This window comes from Chionomys nivalis, chromosome 8 (genome assembly GCF_950005125.1).
Source record: "Chionomys nivalis chromosome 8, mChiNiv1.1, whole genome shotgun sequence".
Taxonomy (NCBI): domain Eukaryota; kingdom Metazoa; phylum Chordata; class Mammalia; order Rodentia; family Cricetidae; genus Chionomys; species Chionomys nivalis.
In genome coordinates, this window is record NC_080093.1 from 1,899,588 (window position 1) to 1,923,011 (window position 23,424).

Genomic DNA, 23,424 nt, shown 5'->3' on the forward strand with positions numbered 1-23,424 from the left:
CCTCACCTTATAATCTCTTGTAAGGGGTCATTTTTTGGGTAAAGGGAAGGTACCCAATCCTTTGGCAACTCACCTATTACTATTCTCCAGGTGTAGTATGTTTTTTTACAGACCACTGGAACTTGGCCTACTAGGGGAACTTGGCCTACTAGGTTATGCCTGCCTGACCCACTATTTTCTCAACCACTTTTCCCTTGCCAGTTAGAACACATACATCTACCAGACAACCTCTTTCCAGCCCGCCTCCAACATCAGGCCTTAGACCACGGAAGTTGTCAAACTGTAAAGTGCCTGTGTACTAGAACTCAGTGGAGGCTGAGAGGGTGTCTCTTCCCGCTCAGAAAACTAAAACCTGAAGAGTTGGCTACAACCAACAACGAAGACCAGTGTGGCAAGCTGGGCCTCTTCACTAGCAAAGGGACAAGTATCAGAAAGAGCACATGAGTTCAAGTTCTGGGTGCAAATCCTAGCTGAATGAGCATGGCATTCCTAGCCTCTGATCATCTCTTCCCCTGTCTACATGGAGTGTTTTGGAAAAGTGGTTATGGTGACTGACTGTGGTGACTGACTGTGCCGAGGGGCTGGCCCACAGCGGTGGGTGGATGGGAGCAATGGCCTTGCTTTGTTTACTGTTTGCTGATCATCTGGTGTGTGCAGCCTGCCACAGAGAAAGAGTGGAGCAAAACCTTAGAGGTGGATATTAAGCAAAGAGTTGAATGAATTATAACAGGACTGGTGTGTAGGTCCATGGGGAGACGTAAGATGCCAGGACCACCCAACCTCCTCTAAAGGGTTGGGGGATATCCCATTCATTCTTTCTGCCTTACCTGACTCAAGGACTAAATTCCTGACGCTAAGGTGTAACAGATTTGGCCTTTACCTTTATCATGGTAATCAGTATTTATAAATGAGAAACAAAAGCATACCATTAGTCCAGACGCACCCTAATGCACCCTAATTTATTCTCCTTGGCCTCTGAAAATCCCTGCAGTGTACAGCATGGTTCCTCCTTAGCCTGCATTTTCTTTACCGAGCCTCAGAAGCAAAGCACCTGGGAAGGTCTGCTCTCAGATTCTAACTAGATCGGGAGGTACGCGTTTGCCAGCCCACAGCAGTGAAGCATCAGTTTGCCTCTGCCAACACCACCTGATTCTCAACAGGAATCTCCATGCATCTGAACTAGGGGTTGTTCCTGAGCTGACCCCGTGGCAGCCTCCACATCAGCTTCTGGAAATCTGAGCTTCTGAACCTAACGACAGTCTGTTCACTCTTTAAGAAGAGAATCTCAGCTAGAGAGAAGATAGTTCCAAGTTGAGGCACAAGGCCCGTGTGACTCACCAATTGCAAAACCAACTCCGAAGTTGGGAGCGATGAGTCCATAGATATTTTTCGCAAAAGGAATCTGTAAGAGGAAGTTAATGTGCTAAAATAAAAGATATTGACGCTAATAAATCATCTTCTACAAAAAGTACCTTTTACATAGGAATGAGAACAGAGAGAGGAAGGGGATTGTCATCCCTGTCTTTAAACCCAAAGCCTACAGTGAGGGTGTGGCTCAGTGGGAAAGCACTTGCCTACCACGCATGACACACTGGGATCAATCTCCAGTGTGATCAATCAATAACTATATGTCAAAGCCCAAAATGTAAATTCTGACTGCTGTGAAACCTTAAGTACCTGGCTCCTCAAAAGGGCGGTTCCATCCACCCTCAGCTTTATCAGAGAAGACAGCCATATTTGGGGAGATACTGGTCACTAACATACATCTATTCAGGAGTAATCTTGCTATTGTTCAGAGTAGCTGCCATAAAGTAGTTAAGACATTGTCATGTTTGCTGGTTCATGCCTGTAAACCCAGCATTTGCAAGAATGAGGCAAAGAAGACTGTCATCAGTTCTAGGCCAGCCTGGGCTACATATGAGGCCTTAAGAAAAAAAACTACAAAAATAAAAACAATAATATAAAAATAACTTGGTAAACTACATAATAAAACAGTTTAAATAACATCTGACCTAAAATTACATAATATACCCACTGGAATCTTTCCAGAAATGTGTGAAATGACTTTTAAAAGTTCAACTTTTAAAATGAAAAACGTACAAAATGAAGGTCATAATAAAACCAAATATTAGCAAACAAACTGTTGCAAAATATTGCCTAGCGAGTCTCACCCAAAACGAGTTTCAGTCCCATGTGCTCCCAGCCCCTGACTGCCTGTCAAATGCAGTCTTTCACTCACACATAAAATGCTGATTCCAACAATTATCATTCCCAGAAGAGCACAAAGCCACCTATCGAAAGAAAAAGCACATCAATAAATGAACACTTACGGTGTTTTTCCCAAGACACATCTTCAATGAAAATCACAGCAGTTACTTGTAATAGCGAAGACAGAAACACTGAATTTCTTCAAAGAACCACATTATTGTCAAAACAATAGAACGAATGCTTTCATTTAATCTTACCTTCCCATTTTGTGTGCAAGTATTCCAAAAATATTGGTTCCAAGGAGATAAGAGATACTTGCTGGCAGGAAAGCAATGCCTGCGGGTTTATGAAAAGGATACCTTATCAGTGCTGCTACAAGACACACGTCAGAAAAACTAATAATCACAGAATGAAGTCTGGGGCCTGCACCACACAGCTAATATCCGGTTTCAGTCTGGACCCCACATGGCTTATCCGTCCCAGGAAGCTGCCGAGACGCTCCAGAAATGGAAACCATTTCTCTATCAATGGCTCCATCTCACCTCCATCTGAGTCTGGTGGCAGCATCACATGCGGACCAACAGAGACAATCCCCAGCTCTGGGAGCTCAGCAATGGCCACCCGTGTGGTCTGGACATTTACATATGTGTTCTCACTTTTGTAATTCTTGGCAAAAAGCACAGCCATTTAAAGAATTAGGGGGAGCTAGGACCAAGAGAAAAGAAAGCAGTGGAAACAAGCCAGAGCCCACCGTTACGTTCCCTTGTCAGTGTACACATATGTATGTATACGCACAAGGCTTTGTCACACAAAGAGGACAATATAACACCTACTGCTCCATGCCCTGTTTTTCTCAATTAACTGTGAGCATCTTCCTTTCTTAAGAAAAAAAACTACTTGGTCATTTTTTTCAAGGTAAAACTGTGACTGACAGACTTAATGGCTCTCCAAGGGGAGACAATGAACCAGGAACAACAGCAGGCAAGGGCAGAAGTTGCCTTGAACAAAAGGCCCGTCAAGTTAAGCCGTGAGGATCTGTCCACTTCAGCTCTACAGTTCATACTAGAGCAATCTCTTGATAAGAGACCGCTGTGCAATTTCTTAATTTCAGTATTTTCTCCTTAAAATCGGATATACGAGACTTGATTCCAAGTCTTGCCCTCCAACAGTTAGAATTGCTTTTCTCCACCATCTCTGTGTATACAGGTACACATGGTGAGTGGTCAACAGTGCTGTCTACCCAAGCACAAGTCTGTCCCTCTAAGGATTAAACCTAAGCCATTAAACCCTGGGAGAAGCTGGCAGAAGCCCGAGCCTCTAACACAATAGGAATTTCGGGTTAACGGGTCCTACGATTAAAACGCAAAACAGAATCGTGCCAGGACTGGGATTCTGGGAAATGATGGCGGAGAGCAATCGCATGTTCCTGGAAATCATTTCCATCACACCTAGCAATATGCAGAGGCCAAACAGTCTCTCAGTATAATCTGATTGGGCAAACATTTACTGACAGCCTTGTGCACAGCACACCACCAGCTTACAGCGAAGGCAATGAAAACATGAGTCCTGTCACCATGGAAGTGTCTTTGACGGAAAGAACCAGACAGCGTTTGATCTGTGATCGTAAGATAGAGTTCTGAGAACCCCAGACCTGCAGCTGGTCACACTCTCCGAAGCAGATGGTCTTGAAGCCTGACCCTAGAAAGCCTGTGACAAACCTCCCACACTCTGCAGACCAGGTTGGACTGGGTAATAGAAATCATGTTGACTTTGCCTCAGGGTTAGTTGGAACCAAGGGCCATGGGTTTTATATACCCATGCAAACTGTGAGAAAAATAACAGCAGGGCAAACAGCCTTTGTATAAGATTAAGAGTCAATGGTAATTTAAAGAACCAAACCAAAGGACCCTCGTGTATATCATCACTGACTGAAGCAGTCAACCAAATACTCTTGACTTTAGCCCACAGACCAAACAAGGCCCTTGTTTCTAGTCAAAGAAGATAGTTCTGAGGGCCCAACTAAGCTCAAGGACTCTTGATGTATTGGACTTGAGTTAGAACCTCAAGCAGGGACACAGACAGACTCCTCAATCCAGTGAGCAGCCCTACCTTCTCAACATGAAAAGGGGTGCCGGTCTCACACAGGACTAAGAAACACAACGACCTTATTTTCCTTGGGCAGCAAGGCCATTGGTAAGCTCCATCATGCACTGGATTAGGAAGTACAAAGCAAGGTGTTGGCTTGAATTTACAACTTGCGTGCTGAACTTTGCAAGGCTCAAACCCCTTAAAGCCCTGCGAGAAGCCATTGTTCCCACTCTGTACACTCAGAATGGATGTGAGGCTCAAGTGATACATTACATCATATGGCTGTGAACAGACGTTTTTCCAGACTGACTTCAGAGTGGCATGGCTCCCTGCAAATCCCATTTCCCCATTCTCCACCCTGGCCTGCTGGCCTTCCCCAGCAAGCAGGAACCACCTCAGTTTCCCCATAACCTTGCTCCGTTGTGGCAGGCAGGTGGTGCCCAGTGCGTGGCTGGCCACCCAAACAGAAGGTCCTAGCGGGGTATGGTAGTGCACGCCTTTAATCCCAGCACTCAGGAGGCAGAGGCAGGAGAATCTCTGTGAGTTAAAGGCCAGCCTGGTCTACAAAGGGAGTTCTAGCACAGCTAAGACTACATGGAAAGACCCTGTCTCAAAGAAAAACAAAACAAAAACCAGTGGGGTGTGGGGGTGATGAGAGGAAGTTTCTGTTTGAGGATACCCACTTCACAGAACTGGAGAAACCTCTGTCCCTCAGAAATAGGGTTTCCACAGAGAAATCACAGGCAGAAGCTGTCTCTACACCTCCCAAATTTCCACCATCAACAAATATGACAATAATTCATTCTAGGGCTCTCCCCACCTGAGTGAGAAATGTCAGCTGCTCCTGGTCTGTACACGACATCCAATGCCGTATGCATATTGCCCTGACAGGAGTTCCCACAGGCTCCTCACTCATCTCTGGTCACACCAGAAGATCCACCATAGGGACCAACCCACCTCAGCCCTGAGCAGCAAAACAGGAAAAGGCTTGTACTATATCATGAAGCACTGAGGAGTGGATGCTGGACATGGGACCTGAGAGGTGACCGTAGTGAGTCCTTGAGACTCTTCTCAGCTCAGATTGTTTATAATGGCTGATCTGGAACCAGAGCCCGACAGTAGGCCTTGTTACCCTGACCTAAGTAAGAGAGGCCTGCAAGCTCAAATCCTGGCATCCCCAAAGCGCACACGGTCAGCAAACCAGGCTAGTACAGGATGTCCCATGACGTCACAACTGCTTAGGACAGAATAGGCTCCCCGCCTGGCAAACCCATATCCCCTCTCTCCCCTCCATGACTGTATCACCATCACATTCAAAACAAACATGGAAGAATGACCGGCAAGAAGTGTGGCTCCAACCTTGCCTCACACTGTTATGCAGGGCCTAAGTTTCCCTTTGGGGAGTTACAGGCCTCACCTTAAACTCAGCCCTAAGCATCAAGCTGTCAAAAAGTCATTTGGCTTTGAACTTGAGGTGAAAAGGAAACAGAGAGTCCATCCTCAACAGCTCCAACTCAGGACCTGCTCAACATGGGATAGAGGAAGTACTGGGAACAGGCTCACACTGAAGCCTTCTGGAATAAGCATCTGCCGTCTCTTCCGTCCCTAAAAGTACAGCCAAACCCCTTTCACGAGAGCAATCACATATCACATAACTAATAGGTACACTTGTCCCTGACTTCCAGTGTCCCCAAAGATGACTGGGAAATAGAGTGAGTCTGAGGCCAGACTTCTGGGCCAGCTCCAGCGCAAGGGCCACTGGCCCCAGGCTCACTGTCCTCCACATGTACCCTACTCATCCCACAGTACCCTTGGTTCAGGAGCTGGTGGTTGTAGGAGCCACTAGTTCCAATCTCTAGAGACCACTAAGAGAACCTTTCCCCTCACACTGAAGATGAGGAAAAGTTAGATTCTCTCCAAGAGACAACCCTACCTCTGAGTTGAATGGCAGGCAGAGCCTCAGGGTGGGTCAGCTAAACACCAGGCAATGGCAAGCCTGCATCAAATGATCTTTCATTGACATCTGGGAGCCTGAGTTCTAGCTCATGGTGGCCCTGGGGCTCCTTGCTGACCTTAAAGACTTTAAAGAGAAAGCCGCGGGCTCTGTCTGGTGACAGAGCGGCCTAAGTGCCCAGCATACAGCCAGGACACATTCAATTAGGGTCATAAGGCAGTTAAGTGGAGACACTGGCAGCGTCGACAAGCTTCCCGGTGGAGATGTAAGTAAACATGTGGTGTTTGGCCAAGCCGTGCCATCCCCGAGTGCCTCCCGAGAAGACTTCAGCTGCAGGGTGCCACAGACCCGAGGGAAGGAGAAGTCAAAGCCTCCCAAAAGGATCAGCTATGGTCTCCACACACAACAACAGCCTGTTCACGCTGAGTGAGGGTGGGGAGTGCACCTAGCAGTGACTTTCTCCAGGAGTCTGAAGGCTTGGGCATCTGCTTTGGCCCTGATGGGGAAGGTCCGAAATGTAGTTTCTGTGTTCTGAGAACCCATCTGCCAGTGACTAGCACATGTGGCCTGTGTTTGGTTTCGCCACAGAATTCACTTCCTATAAAATCTACCCTCTCAGTGTTTCCAAATGGGTGGTGTTCAGTTATCTTCACAAGGCTGTGGCAACCATTGTAATGAGCAGGATCCAAAAGCTGCCACCGTCCTCAAAAGAAACCTCTCACCTGCGAGAAGTCCCTCACCCATATCCTACCCTGGGTTGTTTGAGGCCTTTCAGGGACTGTCTGACAGACAGACACAGCAATCATTACAGAACCTAAAGGGACTGGTTCTTCGTTGAGAACATGTCCAAGGCAAGCAGAGCAGGGTAGGTCCAAGCTACCCTTGCTGGTAGATGGGGTTGGGGAATAGATGGGTTTGACCTGAGTTTGATCCCATGGGCCTACATGGTAGAAGGAGGCAAATTGTCCTCTGACTTTCTCAAGTGCACTGTGGTGCACACACACACACTAGCACACACACACAAGAGAGAGAGAGAGAGAGAGAGAGAGAGAGAAATAAATGAAGTAAGAACTAAGCATCTCCATATGAAGATATCCATGTGAATTGAAGGAACTAAGAAAATAAAATCTCTAACCCAGATAATACATATTTAAATACAATTGTGTGTGTATGGGGACTAGCTTTTCAGAACACTTTAAAGTTCCAGAGATTCAAGAGGAGGTCGTGACATGGGGGACAATGGCAAATCTGTGAAAGAGAAGAGAAAATTCAGAAATGAGCCACTCATAGAGAAATGGAGTTGGGGGATCACATGTTCCCTTAGAGACATGAAACATGTCCTGTGCAAAGCGAGGACAATATTTGCAAAGTTTCCTACAAAATGTTAATGCCTGATACACAAGGAAATAAGAAAAGAACAAACACCTCAGTACAAAAATTGACAGAGATTATCAACAGGAATCCCACACTAACCAAGTGTGGTACACACCTCTGATCCTGGTATTCAGAAGACTGAGGCAGGAAGATCAAGGTTTTGAGGCCAGTTTTGGTTACACAGTGAAAACTCTCTCTATCTTGATCTCTCTGTGTATGTCTGTCTGTCTGTCTCTCACACATGTGCGCCTGAACACACACACACAACACACATACACTGTTAGAGCCCGTGTCCTCTCTGCCAGAGAGTTCAAGGAACACATTCATAAATGCTACCCAGAAAACCGAGAAAAGAGAAAGACTGGGCAACGACTAACTGAAGAAAAAATTAATTGAAGAAAAGATAATTGATCATAGTGCAATACAGAGTTCAGCTTAAGACAATATTTACAGTTACAATGTCAATAATAAATCCCAGTCTAATTAAGACAAGCAATGCAACTGTAAGAGCCTACTAGGATCTGTGGACAGCACATCCCAAGACCTCAGTAGATGCCTGAAGCTGGAGAGAACACCAAACTCGAGGCATATGTACCCATGATACAATGTAGTTTATAAAACAGACACTAAGAGATTACTAATGACAATGAAATACAATTCTAGCAATGTCCTGTAATAAGATTAGTGTGGATATTTCCTCTCCCTCCTCAATATCTCATTGTTCTTTCCCCTTTTCACTTGAAACATCTGTCAAGGATGATTTGGAGCTGAAAGTGACCCCAAAGCCCATTTGAGGCAATCCGTAGCGATCACTCATCTTGCTGTGGGTGGTTCTACAGAGCAGGCACACAGACAGACAGTAAACACCCTAGTCCTTACCCAGCTGCCACTTTCGGGAACACATGGTCTCCATCATCCAGATGGGCAGGGCAGGCTCCAGCATGGCTATCCCCATGTTTGCAAAGCAGATGGAGCCTGCAGAGAGGGAGGAGTGTTAGTGTCCTTCATAGTAAGTGTCTGTGATCACTTCAAACATAGACCCCACGGGCCCCAGCTCAGAGACTACTTCCATGGGATAAAAGCCAAACAGCGAGCCAAGAGGATAACTATAACTATTAACTTTAATTTTAAGCAAGCCCAACCCCAGAGTTACAAAGTCTGTAACTGGAGAGAGCCATCAAACTCTTTTTTGACTTAGCCCATCCACCTTACAAATGAAGATAAAATGTTGCTTCACTAAGGAGGAGAGCTGCATGTAGCAGCCAGCAGACCACACACACCATGGGCCATCCTGGGGCTCTTCTGACTAGTTTTCATCTGCAATGGGCTTGGATAGTTTTCGAGATCCCTGAGGTGTCAGAAGATCTAAGGGTTGTGGTGCACTGGGGACAGGTGTTTGTGGAGCCATAGACACACAGAGTATCCATGCATATCATCATCATTTGTTAACCAAGCTCTGTAAACACAGAACTGCCTGGAAAAAGACACACAGGATGGCCCTCCGTCATTCTAGAAGCATCCTGTGCTGTGCTCTGTGGAACCTGTAATTTGCTAGCACAAATTCAAAGAAAGCTGTGCAAGCATGATGACGGTGTGCACAACTCGTTCCTGGTGACATTTAACGGTGGAACATCTGAACGACCGGACTTCTCTTCCCACTCACCTCGCTCCTCACTCCCTCCACCACCGCCACCACGTGTAACACAGGAACTGTGACTAGTTTAGCAGTTTGGCTACATCTTTGATTTTCCTTCCATCACTGAGGTTCCAAGAAGCAGTCACTGCCTGGCCCATAAGTGCTCAACTCAGGGAGTTTACATCTCTAGGGCCCCACCCTTCCAAACCCCTATTTTCCACCTAACCTTGACTCTGGAATGTTTCCTGCACCCTGTAGATCCCGGGGCATGAAGAGATTGGTGCATCGACTTCCCAGCCCTTACCCTAGGTGCCACCCTGGCTAATCACACAGAAGAAGGGTTCAACAAAAAACACCCCAGAGCTTGGTTGACTGATTTTTCTTTTTCTTTCTTTCTTTCTTTCTTTCTTTCTTTCTTTCTTTCTTTCTTTCTTCCTTCCTTCCTTCCTTCCTTCCTTCCTTTCTTTTCTTCCTTCCTTTCTTTCTTTTCTTCCTTCCTTCCTTCCTTCCTTTCTTCTTTCTTTCTTTCTTTCTTTCTTTCTTTCTTTCTTTCTTTTTTTTTTGACAAAGTCTCATGCAGCCTAGGCAGGTCTTTGCTAGTACACCAAGGATGTCCTTGTACTGGGATTACAGGTGGGTGTTACCGTGCCAAGTTTAAACAGTGTTGAGGAATGAACCCAGGTTCTGTGCGCGATAGACAAGCTCTGTTCACTGAGCTACATCAGCAGCCCCCAACTTGGAGCATTGAAAAGGGCAGAATATAAATATTCTACAGAAGGCAAGACCCGGTTCTCTCAAACATTCTCAGTTGTCTTGTACGTCATGCCTTGCTTAGACAATCATCCCCTCTCAGGCTGAGCCATACTGCAAGGCTGCCCAGAGGGCTACTTGCTGGTAGCAACCTTGTATCTGGGAAGGGAAGCCCAGGCCCTGCAGGGAAATATACTGTCTCCCCTGGGACCAACCCACCAGAACCCCAGAGTGTTCTTTTAGTTCATCTAGGCCCCATGTCCAAAGGCATAACTTCTTATGCTACAGGCAGAGAGGTGCCCTCTAGGGCTCAGTTCTCAGGCCAAATGTCCACCTGAGACCAGCAAGCCCTTCCAAGGAAGTTCAAGGCTAAGCAATGAGCCCTTAACATGAAGACAAGAAAACAGCAAGTATGATGCAGGATTATCCCATGTCCCTGACCTCACATTTCCAGCAGGAAAGTGAAAATCACCCCCACTGCCCACCCCCACTGTCCCCCCAGGACCCAGGAGTCCCACCTGCAGCGATGAGGATGTACGGGTCCTTCAGCAGGGTAGTTAGGGGTGTCCCCTTCTGACTCTGTCAGGCAAAAAGAGGGGTTAGAAAGAGGAGTTCCCTGGGCCACCCTTTGGCCTTCACCACCCAGTTGCTTACCTCTGGCTGCACCCGGGATGGCTGGAGCACAAAGAGCTGGACAGCTACAAAGGGGAAGCACAGATGACCCTCTTGGAAAGTGGTTATGGCCCAAGCACACGCCCTTACACAGGCCAGAGTCACAGCACTCACCTCCATCCAAGAGCACCAGGGCAGCCAAAACCAGGAAGGGAGCCGTCTTCCCTACAAACTCATAGAGTATACTCCCAAAGGGGGGTCCCACTACAGAAAGAGAGATCCACAAGACAGCCATGGTAGGTGGTTCCTCACCCATAGGAGAAACACCCATTTGGTTCTTACATTTTGCTCCTTAAAAGATCTGGGATACACACCCTACATTCAGCTTAGCATCATGTTGAACTTCTCCCTAGGTACGTTTTCACCTAGGAAATGGGAAGAGCACACAAAAGCATCCCGAAAACCGAGGGTCTGAAGCTGTGTGGGTTCTGTAGCACAGGACGCCCTACAGACTCATTCATTTGCTACCACCAGACATGGGAAACACTGGCTCCAGAGAGAAAGAAAATATCAAAGGCAGGGGGAAAAGATCCAACTCTCCTTCAGGAAAAGTGTCTGTGCCCTGGCCTAGGATGTCAACCAGGGCAGGTGTAGTGGCAGATACAGAAGGCTGGAAGTTTCTCTCAGATTATAACTCAGAATAATAATAATGATATGGTTTATCAAGACAGTGTTTCTCTGTAACTTTGGGTCCTGTCCTGGAACTAGTTCTTGTAGTCCAGGCTGGCCTCGAATTCATAGAGATCCACCTGCCTCTGCCTCTCAAGTGCTGGGATTAAAGGTGTGTATGACCACTATCTAGTAATAACTCAGAATTCTTTTAAAAGAAGGGATCTGACAGACCATCCTACTCAGTTCTGTGTTTTATATTGGAGCCTGGTACATGGTTTGGGGACAGAGGCCAAGGAAGCCCAGATCCTTTCCACAAGGGACTTTTCCCCCATTTCCCAAAGACTCTGTAGGGAAAAAAAATAGAAATAGGAGGGCCAAATGCCTGTTCACAGGAGTGTGAACTGGGCTCAGTGTGGCCAGGACCAATGAGCAAGGGAAATTGTAACCCAATGCCAAAAAGGTCCCACCTGCAAGTGACTATTACATACCTAAGACTCCCATGGCCAGGCCCCCCAAAGCGATCCCCATGGCGTTACCCCTCTCTTCATCATCTGTGTACACGCTGGCCAGCATGCCCATTCCTAAGCAGAAGAAGATCCAGTTAGCGCCCATGCTCTGGGGAGTACCAAAACATCACCCGTGGCATCCTCCTTCCCAGTAGGCTGACCATCTTCCTGAGCCACTTAGACTGACGGAAATATAAGACTAGGCAGAATCCAGCAGGAAGGTGCTTGGGCACCTTCTCAAAAATCTCCTCTACCCTTCACCTCCAGCCCCAACATCAGTCCACACAAGTGGCAGGCAGGCTCCCCGCCCACCGGTGTTTTCACACCTACCAGCCACGGATGAGCAAGAGGAGCCGATTCCCTGCAGAGACCTGGCGATCAGCAGGAAAGTGTAGCTGCTGGAGAAGGCAAACACTGCCAAGAGAAGGGGCCCAAGCCCTCATGTCAAGGTCAGGCCCTGCCCACAAGACAGGGATGTCCCAACATTGCGTGACCTGGAACACACCCTTAAACTAAGGGGTCTATCCATGCTTGAGGCTGTGGCTGCTCCATGAAGCGCCCCCTTCCTGTACTATTGCCAGTACAGCATCCCTCCTCCCCCAGTCTAGTCTGCTTCCCAGCTCACAAGAGACAGGATTTCTTCCAAGACCCACATGCAGAAGGCAAACAGCAGATACTTACTAACTGTTGAGATAAACATAATACAGAATCCAGCAAACATGGGAATCGGATAGCCAATTCTGAAAGACACAGACATGAAGAGTCCGATGACGGCTGGCTGTTTTTGTAAGGCTTTATATTGATTTTTCCAGGCGTTATCTGTTGGGGATCAGCTGGATAAGTGGTCTGTCGACTTGTCTGAAAATTCATATACTCAGTGTTTCCTACGTGACCTTTTCGTGTTTGTTTGAATATGAATACACTTATGGGCTGCCACTGTGAATGAAAATTCCTCTGAAATAAATGTTAACACAATATTGTCAAGTAACCCCAAACGTATCTAAAAGACGAAGGGCCCATTTCTGTCATCATCATTATTATTATCATTAGTGTAGTCTTTGCAAGAACTTCCCCAAAGGGACATCTGTGGTCAGTCAGAGCAGCTTCCCAGCCACCTCTGCCTGGAGGAAATGTCACCCCGCTTTGATAAAAGTCCATCAGATGAGTCACCTGGCAAGAGAAACAGCAACACCATGTCTAAGAGGCATTAGAAATCAAGATGCTAAGATCTGCTTTATGCTGACCACCCTGAGAGGCCATGTGTCTCACGCAAAAAGTCTAAGTCCAAGCTGTTTGTTAGGACCGACATCCACGGAGGATTCAGGACCTATGTCCACTGAAGACCCTGGTACCATTCACATTGTATCAGAATGGCATATGTCTGGTTAAATACCTACCCCCTCCCCCACAACACATCCCAAGGCTAGTCTCCTTTGGTCTCCACAGACAGAAAAGGCTATCACCTTAAACCCAAATACAGAGCGGCTTTCAAATGCAACTATCTACCAGGGAGCCTGAAACAGAAAAGATTCTTCAGAAATTTTATCTGCTCCTAACTCGTGTGTGTGTGTGTGTGTGTGTGTGTGTGTGTGTGTGACGTAAGCAAGACTTTCCCCAAGCAAGCTAGACTTGCTGACCAGTATGCCCCAGGAGTCCTCCTGGACCTGCTTCTCCAGGCCTGGGATTACAGCTGCATGTCACCAGGCCAAGCATAGGTTCTAGGGACCAAACTCAAGTCTTCATGCTATTAAGGCAAGTGCTTTACTGACTGAGCCATCTCTCCACCCTCTCCCCTCCATTCCCACTGAGCCATCTCTCCAGCCTCCCCCCCTCCATTCTGCTCCATTTTCTCCTTTCCTCTGCTGTGTGGCCAGGAACATGGCAGCAGCCACCAAGAACCTCTGCCCAGGAGGTAATGCCAGCTCTGCCTAAGCTACTGCCCTGTGTTTGGTTCTTCCAACTAGGAAACTCATAGCTTCCCAGGCCTCTTTGCCCTCCAGCCTGGCATCCCAGGGACCTGGAGAGGGAGCAAATGAACCTCAGAAAGAAGAGAGTCAAGCATGCCCTGTCCAGGCCTGCATAGAAGGGTTCTTCTAGTCCAGACCATCATGCAAAGTGTCCCATCAGCACCTTCCTTTGAAAGTTTTATACCCAGTCCCACGAGCGGCCACACAGCTACCCCAATGGCTTCCTAAAAGTGGCTGACCACCTCCTTATTTCACAGCTGGGGAAACCAAGACATGAAGAAGTGGCATGTCAAATGTTATCTGGGCTAACTGCTCTTGGACTATGCCCTCCAGGCCAGAGCTTTTCCTTGTGAATTTGGCAACCCCACTGGGTAAGCAGAGGTCACAGATGTGGTTTTGAATGGGATCTTTTAAACAGTTCTGTTGTCACAGATTGTGTGCGTGTGTTCAGGTGCGTGCCCACAGAGAGCCCAGAGGAAGATGCCAGGTGTCCCTGTTACATCGTTTTCTGCTGTATTCTTCTGAGACAGAGGCTCTCACAAAACTCAGTGCCCACCATCTCTGCTAAGGTAGCAGAGTGGTCAAGCGGTCACCTTGGCGACACTGGTGCTCAGCCCCAAGTTAAAGAAGATTAAATGGGTACCTTGTGGGACTCCACCCTCAGACTCTCTTAGCTCTTTGTATGCCCCCCTTAGAGCACTGAGCGGTGAAGGGGACACAACAACCTTTCTCCTTCCCCACAATGTCTCTGAAATGGGCAGCTACTCAAGCGACATTAGTCACCACCAACCGAGCTTTCTCTTTTGTCTCAACTCAATGCCATCTCAATTAAAGTATTGTTAGCAAAGCTAGACCTGATTCAGCAAGCCTGTATCCAAATGGCCTGTTATCAACCACTTGTGAGTCATGCTGGACCACGGTCATTCTCTACACAGTACCAGGGAACGATTGATCCAATTTGAATGTGACCAAAAATCACATATTGACTCCATCAGAAAACATCTAGAACAATAGATGTTATGCTGGCTGCACAAACTAAGGAGTGGAGAAACCTTATGCCCTAGTCTGCTTTCTAGTGCTATGGTGAGCACCATGATCAAAAGCAGCTCGGGGAGGAACGGGTTCGCTTGGCTTACAGGTCTCAATCACTGAGGGAAGTCAGGGTAAGAACCCGAGCAGGAGCAGAGGCAGGAACTATGGAGGAATGATGCTGACTGACTTGCTGTCCGTGGCTTGCTCAGCCTGCTTTCTTATACAACCCAGGACCAGCGGTGGCATGACCCTGGGTCCTCCCACATCAACCATTTGTCAGGAAAATGCCCGCAAAGGCTTGCTACAGGCCAGTCTGATGAAGACAATCTAACCGAGGTTCCCTTTTCCAAGGTAACTCTAGTTGGTGTCAAACTGACACACTCTTACCAGCATGTCCTCTGACAACTGATACTTCTGTAATGCTAATTGTTCCTTTCTACAGACTCTTCTCAGCCCCCTGAGACCATGGTATAGTCCCTTCAATCACTGTAAATGACAGAGAAGGATATAAATGAGAACCCGGTAGAGTGTGACCTGTCACCAGCAGAGGCCCGATCTCCCTTTCAATAATCTCTGCAACAGGAAATGAATGTCAAGAGACAGGAATATGTTAAAGTTGGTTCAGCATTTAGGAAGTGAAAGTCTTAAGTCCCGCCTTGGGTCTGCTAGAGGTTGGGCTGGATTGTGAACCACACACCTGCCTGAGCGAGTCCTTGTGCTGGCAGGAGAATGTGCTAATTCTATTTCTGGTTCCTCCTGGCTTAAGTGTGAGAAGCCCTTTGTGAGCCCACTGTCCCCTCCCTACCCATCCCAGTGAAGTCGAGGATGGGAGATGCCTCCCTCAAACAGCTGGTTTCCCTGTCTGCCGCTTGTCTGAAAAGGTCACCGCTTCTTTCTACAAAGTGTACTTTAGAACAAGCGGCTGAAGCTGGAGGGGGAAAAAAAAAACGTAAGATTCCAAAAAGCTTTCATGCCCTGTGGCTTCAAGTTGTCATTCAGATGTTAGCTAAAGTCTGCAAGGAAAAACAACTGCTTTCAAATATACTAGGTAACTATGGAAATAAATTAAGCCACTGACACCAGCTTGATAAAAAGCAGACCACCCGGATAATGCCAGGCTACGAAGGAAGTGAAGGGAGTCAGCTCCCATTGGTGGAGTGGCCGCTCCTAGGCCATCTGCTAGCTCGAAGCAGCACTTGGTTCTAAAGACGCAGCCACTATTTAAAGTGGATGCTGAACAACTCAGGCAGGGCACCTACGTCCTGGGCTGGGGACCAGAGGTCGCTCATGCTTAGCGTCTGAACTTTAACCTTTTCACTATAAAGAGAGAGGAGGAGAGCGAGCGAGAGGGGAGGAGAGAGGCAGACAGAGCATACCTTTACCCGATTTATGAGAAAGAAAGGTAGCCATGTTTGTATGTAGTCTGTCTACACACATACATGCATTTTATGTACAATGACAGGGTCACTAGCAGAATCCTGTTGTCTCTTTTGATATAAAATTACCATTAAGTAATAAACAGTTCAATTAGAATTATAAAATAAATCGCTTCAGCCTCCATGAGGGGAATGAAACAAAACTCTGAGACCTTAGAAAACACTACTTGGAAAGTAAGTACATGTTCCAAAGGTGAGGCATCCTTCCTTTTCTTTCCTGTCAGACAGTGGCCAGGAATGTACAGGAGCCCAACTATAAATGAAACAGGAAAAATGTGTAGCCAAGGCTTGCCCAAAATGGTTGCTTTGTGTTCTTTTTTTTTTTTTGGATTTTTCGAGACAGGGTTTCTCCGTAGCTTTTGGTTCCTGTCCTGGAACTAGCTCTTGTAGACCAGGCTGGCCTTGAACTCACAGAGATCCGTCTGCCTCTGCCTCCCGAGTGCTGGGATTAAAGGCGTGCGCCACCACCGCCCGGCTATGTTCTTAAAACTCAGTATGAGATAGTACCCCAATATTTCAGACAACAGACAAGCACTTATTATCGCTGTCACCCCATAAAAGCCACTGTGCCGATGCCGCCTTGGTCATGAATAGCAAAGTGGGAGTGGAGATGGCGATTGGGGTGTCTGGGCTCACAGTGGACTCCTCTGAAGCTAACACAAGACAGGCATTAGAGAGGGGGTTCCTCTAGACAGATTTCTCCGTTTAGATTTAGGTGTGTCTAAGCCTGGGCCAGCTCACATCTGGAGCTGGGCAAGGCCCAGGTGAGAAAGACTCGGACTGTCTTAGTATCTAAATTCCCCACACAAGGAGTAAAAAGTAAGCTTTTACCCATTTTGTTTGGCCCAGAAGGGGCCCAAGGAGATGTTAAAGAGTAGCAATTTTAGACCTGTGCTAAAACTACAAACTGTATCCTACCGAACAGGAAAGGATGGAGGGGAAATTAGAAACAAAGTGTGTCTGCTCCTCACGAGACACGAATGTGAGCCCTTCTTCCTCCTGTGCCATACACCCTTTCCCTCTAACACTCTAGGACTGGCTTCTTACAAAGCCGACAAGGTGTTCTTACGGCTTTGCCACCAGGAATCTCGGCACCGCCATTCGCTGCCATTTAGGCAGGCGTGTTTACGGCACAAAATGTTAGTTACACTCAACACGTTCAGCTCCTCATGTCTGTCAGCATTAAAACGCTGTTTACAGCACGGAAGACGTGAGTCATACCTCTTGTTGGTGACTAAAAGTGGGATTGGAACAAATTACATCAAGACTGTTTGCAGTGCCTCCCGTGAAGACTGGAAGGGCTACCCGGATGAACTTGTCCTTCATTGTCAGTCACCATCAGAACAATGGCGAGGAGCAGAGCCTGTGAGCGACCAGAGGAGCAGCAAGTCTCTAATCTGCATCTCCTGGGCTCAGAAAGTGATTTTAAAGATTTACAAACTAAAATAATTTTGAAGGGATAACAGAGTTCACCTGATCGCTCTACATCAGTCAATATGAAAATGTTTGCATTTCTGCGTTCCCAGGCAGCACAAGAAACCAAAAAGATAAAAATCATGTTTTAAACTTAATGCAATGCCCGGGCAAGCAATTAGGATTTGCTCTGTCTCATTTGCAGAGCAGATCGCTCACTGTAAGATTAGACGGCAGTTCACAAGCTCAAAGTAAAATTGGGATTTTCCTGGAAGGCAGTCTGAGACACAGACAGTAGCTTCAATCCTAAGCTTTAGGGCAGTGGTTCTCAACCTTTCTAATGCCGCGATGCTGAGACCCTTTAATTAATACCTTTCTTTATGTTGTGGTGGCCCCCAAACCATAAAATTATTCTGTTGCTGCTTCATAACTAATTTTGCTGCTGTTGTGAGGTGCAATGTAAATACCCGGGTTTCTGGATGTTCTTAGTTGACCCTGTGAAAGGGTTGTTTGATCCCAGGGTCACGACCCACACGATGAGAACCTCACCTTTAGGGGATGGTAAAGAGGGGAAAGTCTCACTGGCTTTAAACAAGCTGCTTCTCAAAGACATGAGTAAAATTTAATGTTTTAATTTAATAGGTTTTAATACCTATATTGGGATTTTGAAAGTGGTTTGTTTGTGACTCCCATATGGAGGACTGGAATTTTCACCTCATTTCAGCAAGCTGGCTAAGTATTTCCCAGCGCCTAGTCATGTTCCCTCCTAAGTGATTGGCAGGGCATTCTTACGATAATGTCCTCAATTTTCCCATATGGTATTCGAGCTGCTTGCTCTGTCAGAACACCGAACCCTGAGCCATTTTTCTGTAATTATACCAGACGCATTTAAAGAACTGCTCTTAGTCTCGAGAAAGAAAAGAAACAAACCCGTGACTCCAGAGCTCTGTTTGGTTTTGTCCTGGAGGACAGAGGAGGGGCAGAATGTCACGTCCATAATGGGGCCTCTCAGTGGGTGCACACTCAGCCGTGCCCAGGTTTATCTGCTTGGCACGCTTTGTATGGAAGCCACGCGGAATTGCTCGGAAGACAGGAGGGCTGGCTGGAGCCTAGGTGGTTAACACAGGTTCGGTAGCAGGACCCAGCCCACAATATCACACTGCATCAGAAGTGAGCTCTCTGTATCCCTCTGTGAGTGCAACAGCGAAAGCCTACGTGCCTAAGCACAGCTGGTGCTGGGGGAAGCAAACCTCTGTGATCCCTCTGAGGTCATCCCAGGCCTTCTCAGCTCACAGACCTTGAAACCCAGAGAAACACAGGGTTTCTACTCTTACTGGGCCTTTGCTTAGCTCTCTACTGTAGTTGGTATCGTCAATGCTTTATAGCATTTGACTATGGAGCCCACACTTTCACTTTGCACTGTACCCCACAAACTGTCTGGCCACTCTTGCTCCCTACTGCTTGGTTCACAGATTCTTCATTGTGTGACTCCAGGACCTGAAATAACTCACTTCTATAGTAAAACCCGTGTCTCTGGTCTAGCACTTGGGGCCTTGTAGCTTCACCTAGGGACCCCTTCTTGATCTCTCCCCAGCCCCTCCCTGTTAGCATCACCCCATCCTCTAAGCTCTTGTCCTGGCCTTTTCTTGTCTGTGTTACAGCTATGGGCTTGAAATGATGGTCACTCCCCTCTCTGCCACTGTAAGAAGAAGAGACAGAATCTTGCTTATGTAGCTCAGGCGAGACTACTATTTACTATGTAACCTAGACTGGCCTTTATCTCAAGGTGGTCTTCCTGGATCCGTTTCCTCTATGACGGAATTATAACCTAACTCCACTAACTCTCACTCCTCACAGCTGACATCTTCAGGATGTCAGTGTCCTGGGCTTTGAGTCTCCAAGTACAATACAGAACCAGGCTACCTTGGCTGTAGCAGGACACTTGCTGATGGCTGCTAACAATGGAGACAAAGATGCCAAAGAATTCATAACCTCTAGGTTAACTCAAAACCAACTTTAGCAGCTTGGGTTCTCAGACAATAGTCTCCATGCTCTTTCTGGGGAGTGTGGGGGGAAATGGAGTGTGTCCCCTCCCCCCAATGCTAGGATTACAGTCACAGGTTAGGCTTGCCCATTTATGCAGCACTGGACACTGAACCCAGGGCTTCCTGTATACTAGGTGAGCACTCTACCTGCTGGGCTACAGCCCCAGCCCTAACCTTAGCTTTCCTAACCAATCACAGAGGCAGGAATCCACCTGACCACAAGAGCAATGACCCTGCGACCCAAGAGCAGCCTCGACAGGATCAAACTGAGCATTTAGAAGAACCGATGTTTTCTTCCCTCCTCTGTCTCCTATATTAGTACTTTTGAGGCAACAGGTGGAAAGACAGGTGGAGCCAATATGGAATTCTGGTTACTGAGGATGAAGTCACCGTGCTCAGGTGTTGGGTTTCCCTGGTCCATCACCCCCCAGTTCTCCATATTCTGACAAATGAGCAAGCAGCAGAATGCAGCAACTGGAAAGAGCATAATCTCACTCTTTGTCGGAGGCACACAGCTTACCTGTTGGTCAGCAGTCCTATGAATGGGTTGGTAAGGAGCTGGACGGTGGCTTTGGAGGCAAACAGCAACCCAACTTGCACATTTTCGTTCAGGAGGTCTTTGTCTTCGCTTGGACAGTCAGAAGGGACAGTGGATGTGTTGGTCACCATATGCTGTGTGGCAATGGTCTTGTATGGCTGCTCCCCTGGGAAGCCCCCGGTGGCATTCCCAGTGGAATTCCCGGTGAATGAAATGGTAGAGTTGTCATAGTAGGAGAATATGCCCTGGATGCTTCCCAAGGTGGAGGCTGTGGGTGCTGGCTTAGTGGTCTGCATTTCTGTAGTGTTTTTCTCATGCTTAATGCTGTACAGGTAACTGGGAATGATGGGAACTGGGTGGGGAGAGAAATAATTATCACATCAGAACCTTTTCTGAGACAAAAGCCATCAAAATTCAGGTCGTGTGAAAAGCCAAATGAAACCCAGAAAAGTGGGCCATGTACCCCAGAAGAGGAAACCATGTTCAGAGGAGATGCTGGAACAGTTTCATATTGCTTAGTCTGAGAGAAAAGGAGAGAGAGACAGAGAGATTCTGAGGGTCCCACCGTGCCCACGGGGTAGCGACTGTGTCCACATGACTGGATACAGAAATGTCTGTCTTTTATAGGGTTTCTCATTACAGCAGTCCTTCAGAGGACTATGCTGGAAAGACAGAACACTCTCTGAAGTAAGTCAGTGCTGACCTGGGGTCAGAGAAGTTGGACAGACTTTGAAATGGATAAAGAAAGGAAACGGACATTAAATTCCATTATGTACTTGGGTGTAGGGCAGAAAACCAACCCTTGCAGACAGCGATAAACTGAACATTCTCAACAGACCAACTCTACCCTGTGGTTGGGGATCTATCTGCGGGTTTTCATGGCCCTCACTGAGAATCCCTTAGACTTCTATCATGGAAAAGCAAAGTTGCTTAACATTCTAGAAGCTCTGAGCACACCAGGAACGTGGGGGCATTGGAGGCAAAGGCCAGCTGAAACCCTGATGCCCTGAGCTGAAAATACCATGGAGATCCTCTCAGAACCTGCAAGTGTGTGTGTGTGGGGGGGGGAATGACTCATCACATGAGAGTCTGAATGAAAACCAAATATTTCTGTTTCATTGACAGTTGATTTTCAAAAAACGCATTAGGTCTTTCTCCATGCTAATAACCCTCAAGCAAAGCACCTTGGCTTTCAGCTTTTTTTCCCCCCCATTTGTTGTGTATTCGTCTTGGCTTTTTTGTTTTAAGATCGGCCACATGTAGCCCAGGTTGGCCTTAGTCTGAGGGGCGAAGAGGCCTGGTTTTGAACCATTCAGTCTGAACCTGTCATTTTAGGAGGAGGTATCGCACGTTGGCAGTCGCTCCCTCACACACCTAAATATGGCTTGCTTTACTTCAGAGCTAGATGGCGACTTGCTCACTCGGTCCTCCACCAAGGGTTCACCCACCTTTCAGTAGCCTAGTAACCAGAGGGCGGGCAGCAGCTCATCACATTGCTTCACTTAGAAATCTTTTTCATCGCAGTCAAAGTGGGCAAAGGGAAGCAGGCAGTTATCAGAAGGAAACACAACTTCTGCTGCTTATCCGGTGTCATGGGTTTTGACCTGCCCTCCAGGAAAGCGAAGCCACAAGTGCCAGCTCCCGGGAGCAGAGGGCGAGTTGGGCTGGTATTCAAGGATGGGTTTTTGTTTTGTTTTATACAGCTCCTTCAACTTTTGGGGCCGACAGAGCTGCTCAGATAAACTGGGGTATGTGGGGTGTGGAGGACAGGTTGCCGGGGACGAGCTGCCTGGCCCCGGACTAGGGGTGCCGGGAAGCAGGGGCTAGATGATGAGGATGAGGTATTGGGGATGCAGTGCCAGGGCCAGGGTTGCTGAGGACCGGCGCCAGGGACCCAGTGTCACGGACAGGGATGTCGGGGATCGGATGGCTGGGATGCGAGGGCCGTACGTACCCACGACGGTGAGCAGCATGTTGTCCAGCAGCAGCGCGAGGAACACGATGAACAGGATCAGCTTGCGCGAGTGGCGGCTGTCCCGCAGCCATCGCAGCAGAGCCAGCTCGCTCAGGGCCATGGCTCTGCTGTGCTGCAGGTGCGGGTGCGGTCAGTGACTGGGACAGCTAAGGTCCCGCGCCACACGAAGCACAAGGAGTCGCGTCTACCAGCGGTGGCGCGGGACGACCGGGAGCACCTGGCTCCTCTCACGCGTCCGGATAAACGTCCCTAGGAGAGCCTCCAGAGCCGTCGGGGACCAGACCTGGGACCCGGGGACGCTGCCCCTCACAGCTGCGCCCAAGATCCCACCCCCTCCCGCTCAGTTTGGGTCCCGGGATCCCTGGACCCCGACCACTGCCTTAGAGGATCCCAGAGGGGGTCTCTGTCCTCCGGGATCTCGCGTACCTCCCGGTCGCCGGCGAATGCCTGCTGGGTTCTTGCGCCACACTGCCCGGCCTCAGTCTGTGCGTCCCTGAGGCTCCAGGTCGCCTTCTCCGCCCCAGCGCCCCAGAGCCCTGCTCAGTTTACCCAGTCCGGCTCTGACGTCACGGACAGCGCGGAGCGGGGGCGGGGGGGCTGGGGCGCTGGCCTCCGCCCACCCAGAGCCGCCTCTTGTCCCCAGCCTGGACTCTGTCACGCGCCCACCCTGGCGGACCTCGGGGATTTGTGTAGGGAAGGAGTGGGGAGGGGAGTCTAGAAGGGAGCTGCAGGGGCTTCAGAGGACAGCGTCAGGGGTTCAGAACAAGGAGTCAAGGGTCCCTGGTGAAAGAGTCATGGCCAAGGGTGTGCAGGTACTCGGACTTTCTTCTATCTCCAGAAGAAATGTGTGGGTCTTTGAGCCACCATGTCCATAAAATGGCCGGAGATGGCATGAATGAAGGCTGTGGGTTTTCTGCCCAGGGTCAGAGTGCAGATGGGAGGCTAGAGCTCTGGGCACCTTCGAGTGAGATGGAAACAAAGGGAAGGAGGACAAGGAGGGAATGAAGGCAAGTGAAGACCCCAGGGTTGAGACCATGTTTAAGAAAGTGGGGCAGCCGGTTGGGGACTCAGGGGCCACCAAGAGCCTGGAACTAGGAGAGCGTGTGGCTAAGGGTGCTTGACACCTTGATAAAGGAGCCTTCTGCCTTCTGTGCTATGCATGGGGTATGATTTGGATGGTTAAGCGTGGCAGAGCCCCTGAGCCACCGACCTGCTCCG

At 48.2% G+C, this 23,424-nt stretch overlaps 1 protein-coding gene across 1 annotated transcript in view; it reads right to left on the bottom strand.

Moving 5' to 3' along the window:
* The window catches only part of Slc18a2 (solute carrier family 18 member A2), a 30,533-nt gene extending 7,822 nt beyond the window's left edge, over positions 1–22,711 (bottom strand). Inside the window, exons 1-13 of the mRNA XM_057778672.1 lie at positions 22,633–22,711; positions 22,186–22,318; positions 20,214–20,583; positions 12,482–12,540; positions 12,131–12,214; positions 11,783–11,875; positions 10,797–10,886; positions 10,665–10,708; positions 10,529–10,589; positions 8,504–8,599; positions 2,466–2,544; positions 2,240–2,291; positions 1,339–1,402 (exon numbers count right to left, since the gene is read on the bottom strand). Coding sequence (XP_057634655.1) covers positions 1,339–1,402; positions 2,240–2,291; positions 2,466–2,544; positions 8,504–8,599; positions 10,529–10,589; positions 10,665–10,708; positions 10,797–10,886; positions 11,783–11,875; positions 12,131–12,214; positions 12,482–12,540; positions 20,214–20,583; positions 22,186–22,306 — 1,213 coding nt within the window. The 5' untranslated portion in view covers positions 22,307–22,318; positions 22,633–22,711. The remainder of the gene's footprint in view (positions 1–1,338; positions 1,403–2,239; positions 2,292–2,465; positions 2,545–8,503; positions 8,600–10,528; positions 10,590–10,664; positions 10,709–10,796; positions 10,887–11,782; positions 11,876–12,130; positions 12,215–12,481; positions 12,541–20,213; positions 20,584–22,185; positions 22,319–22,632) is intronic.
* Positions 22,712–23,424: the final 713 nt, after the last annotated feature.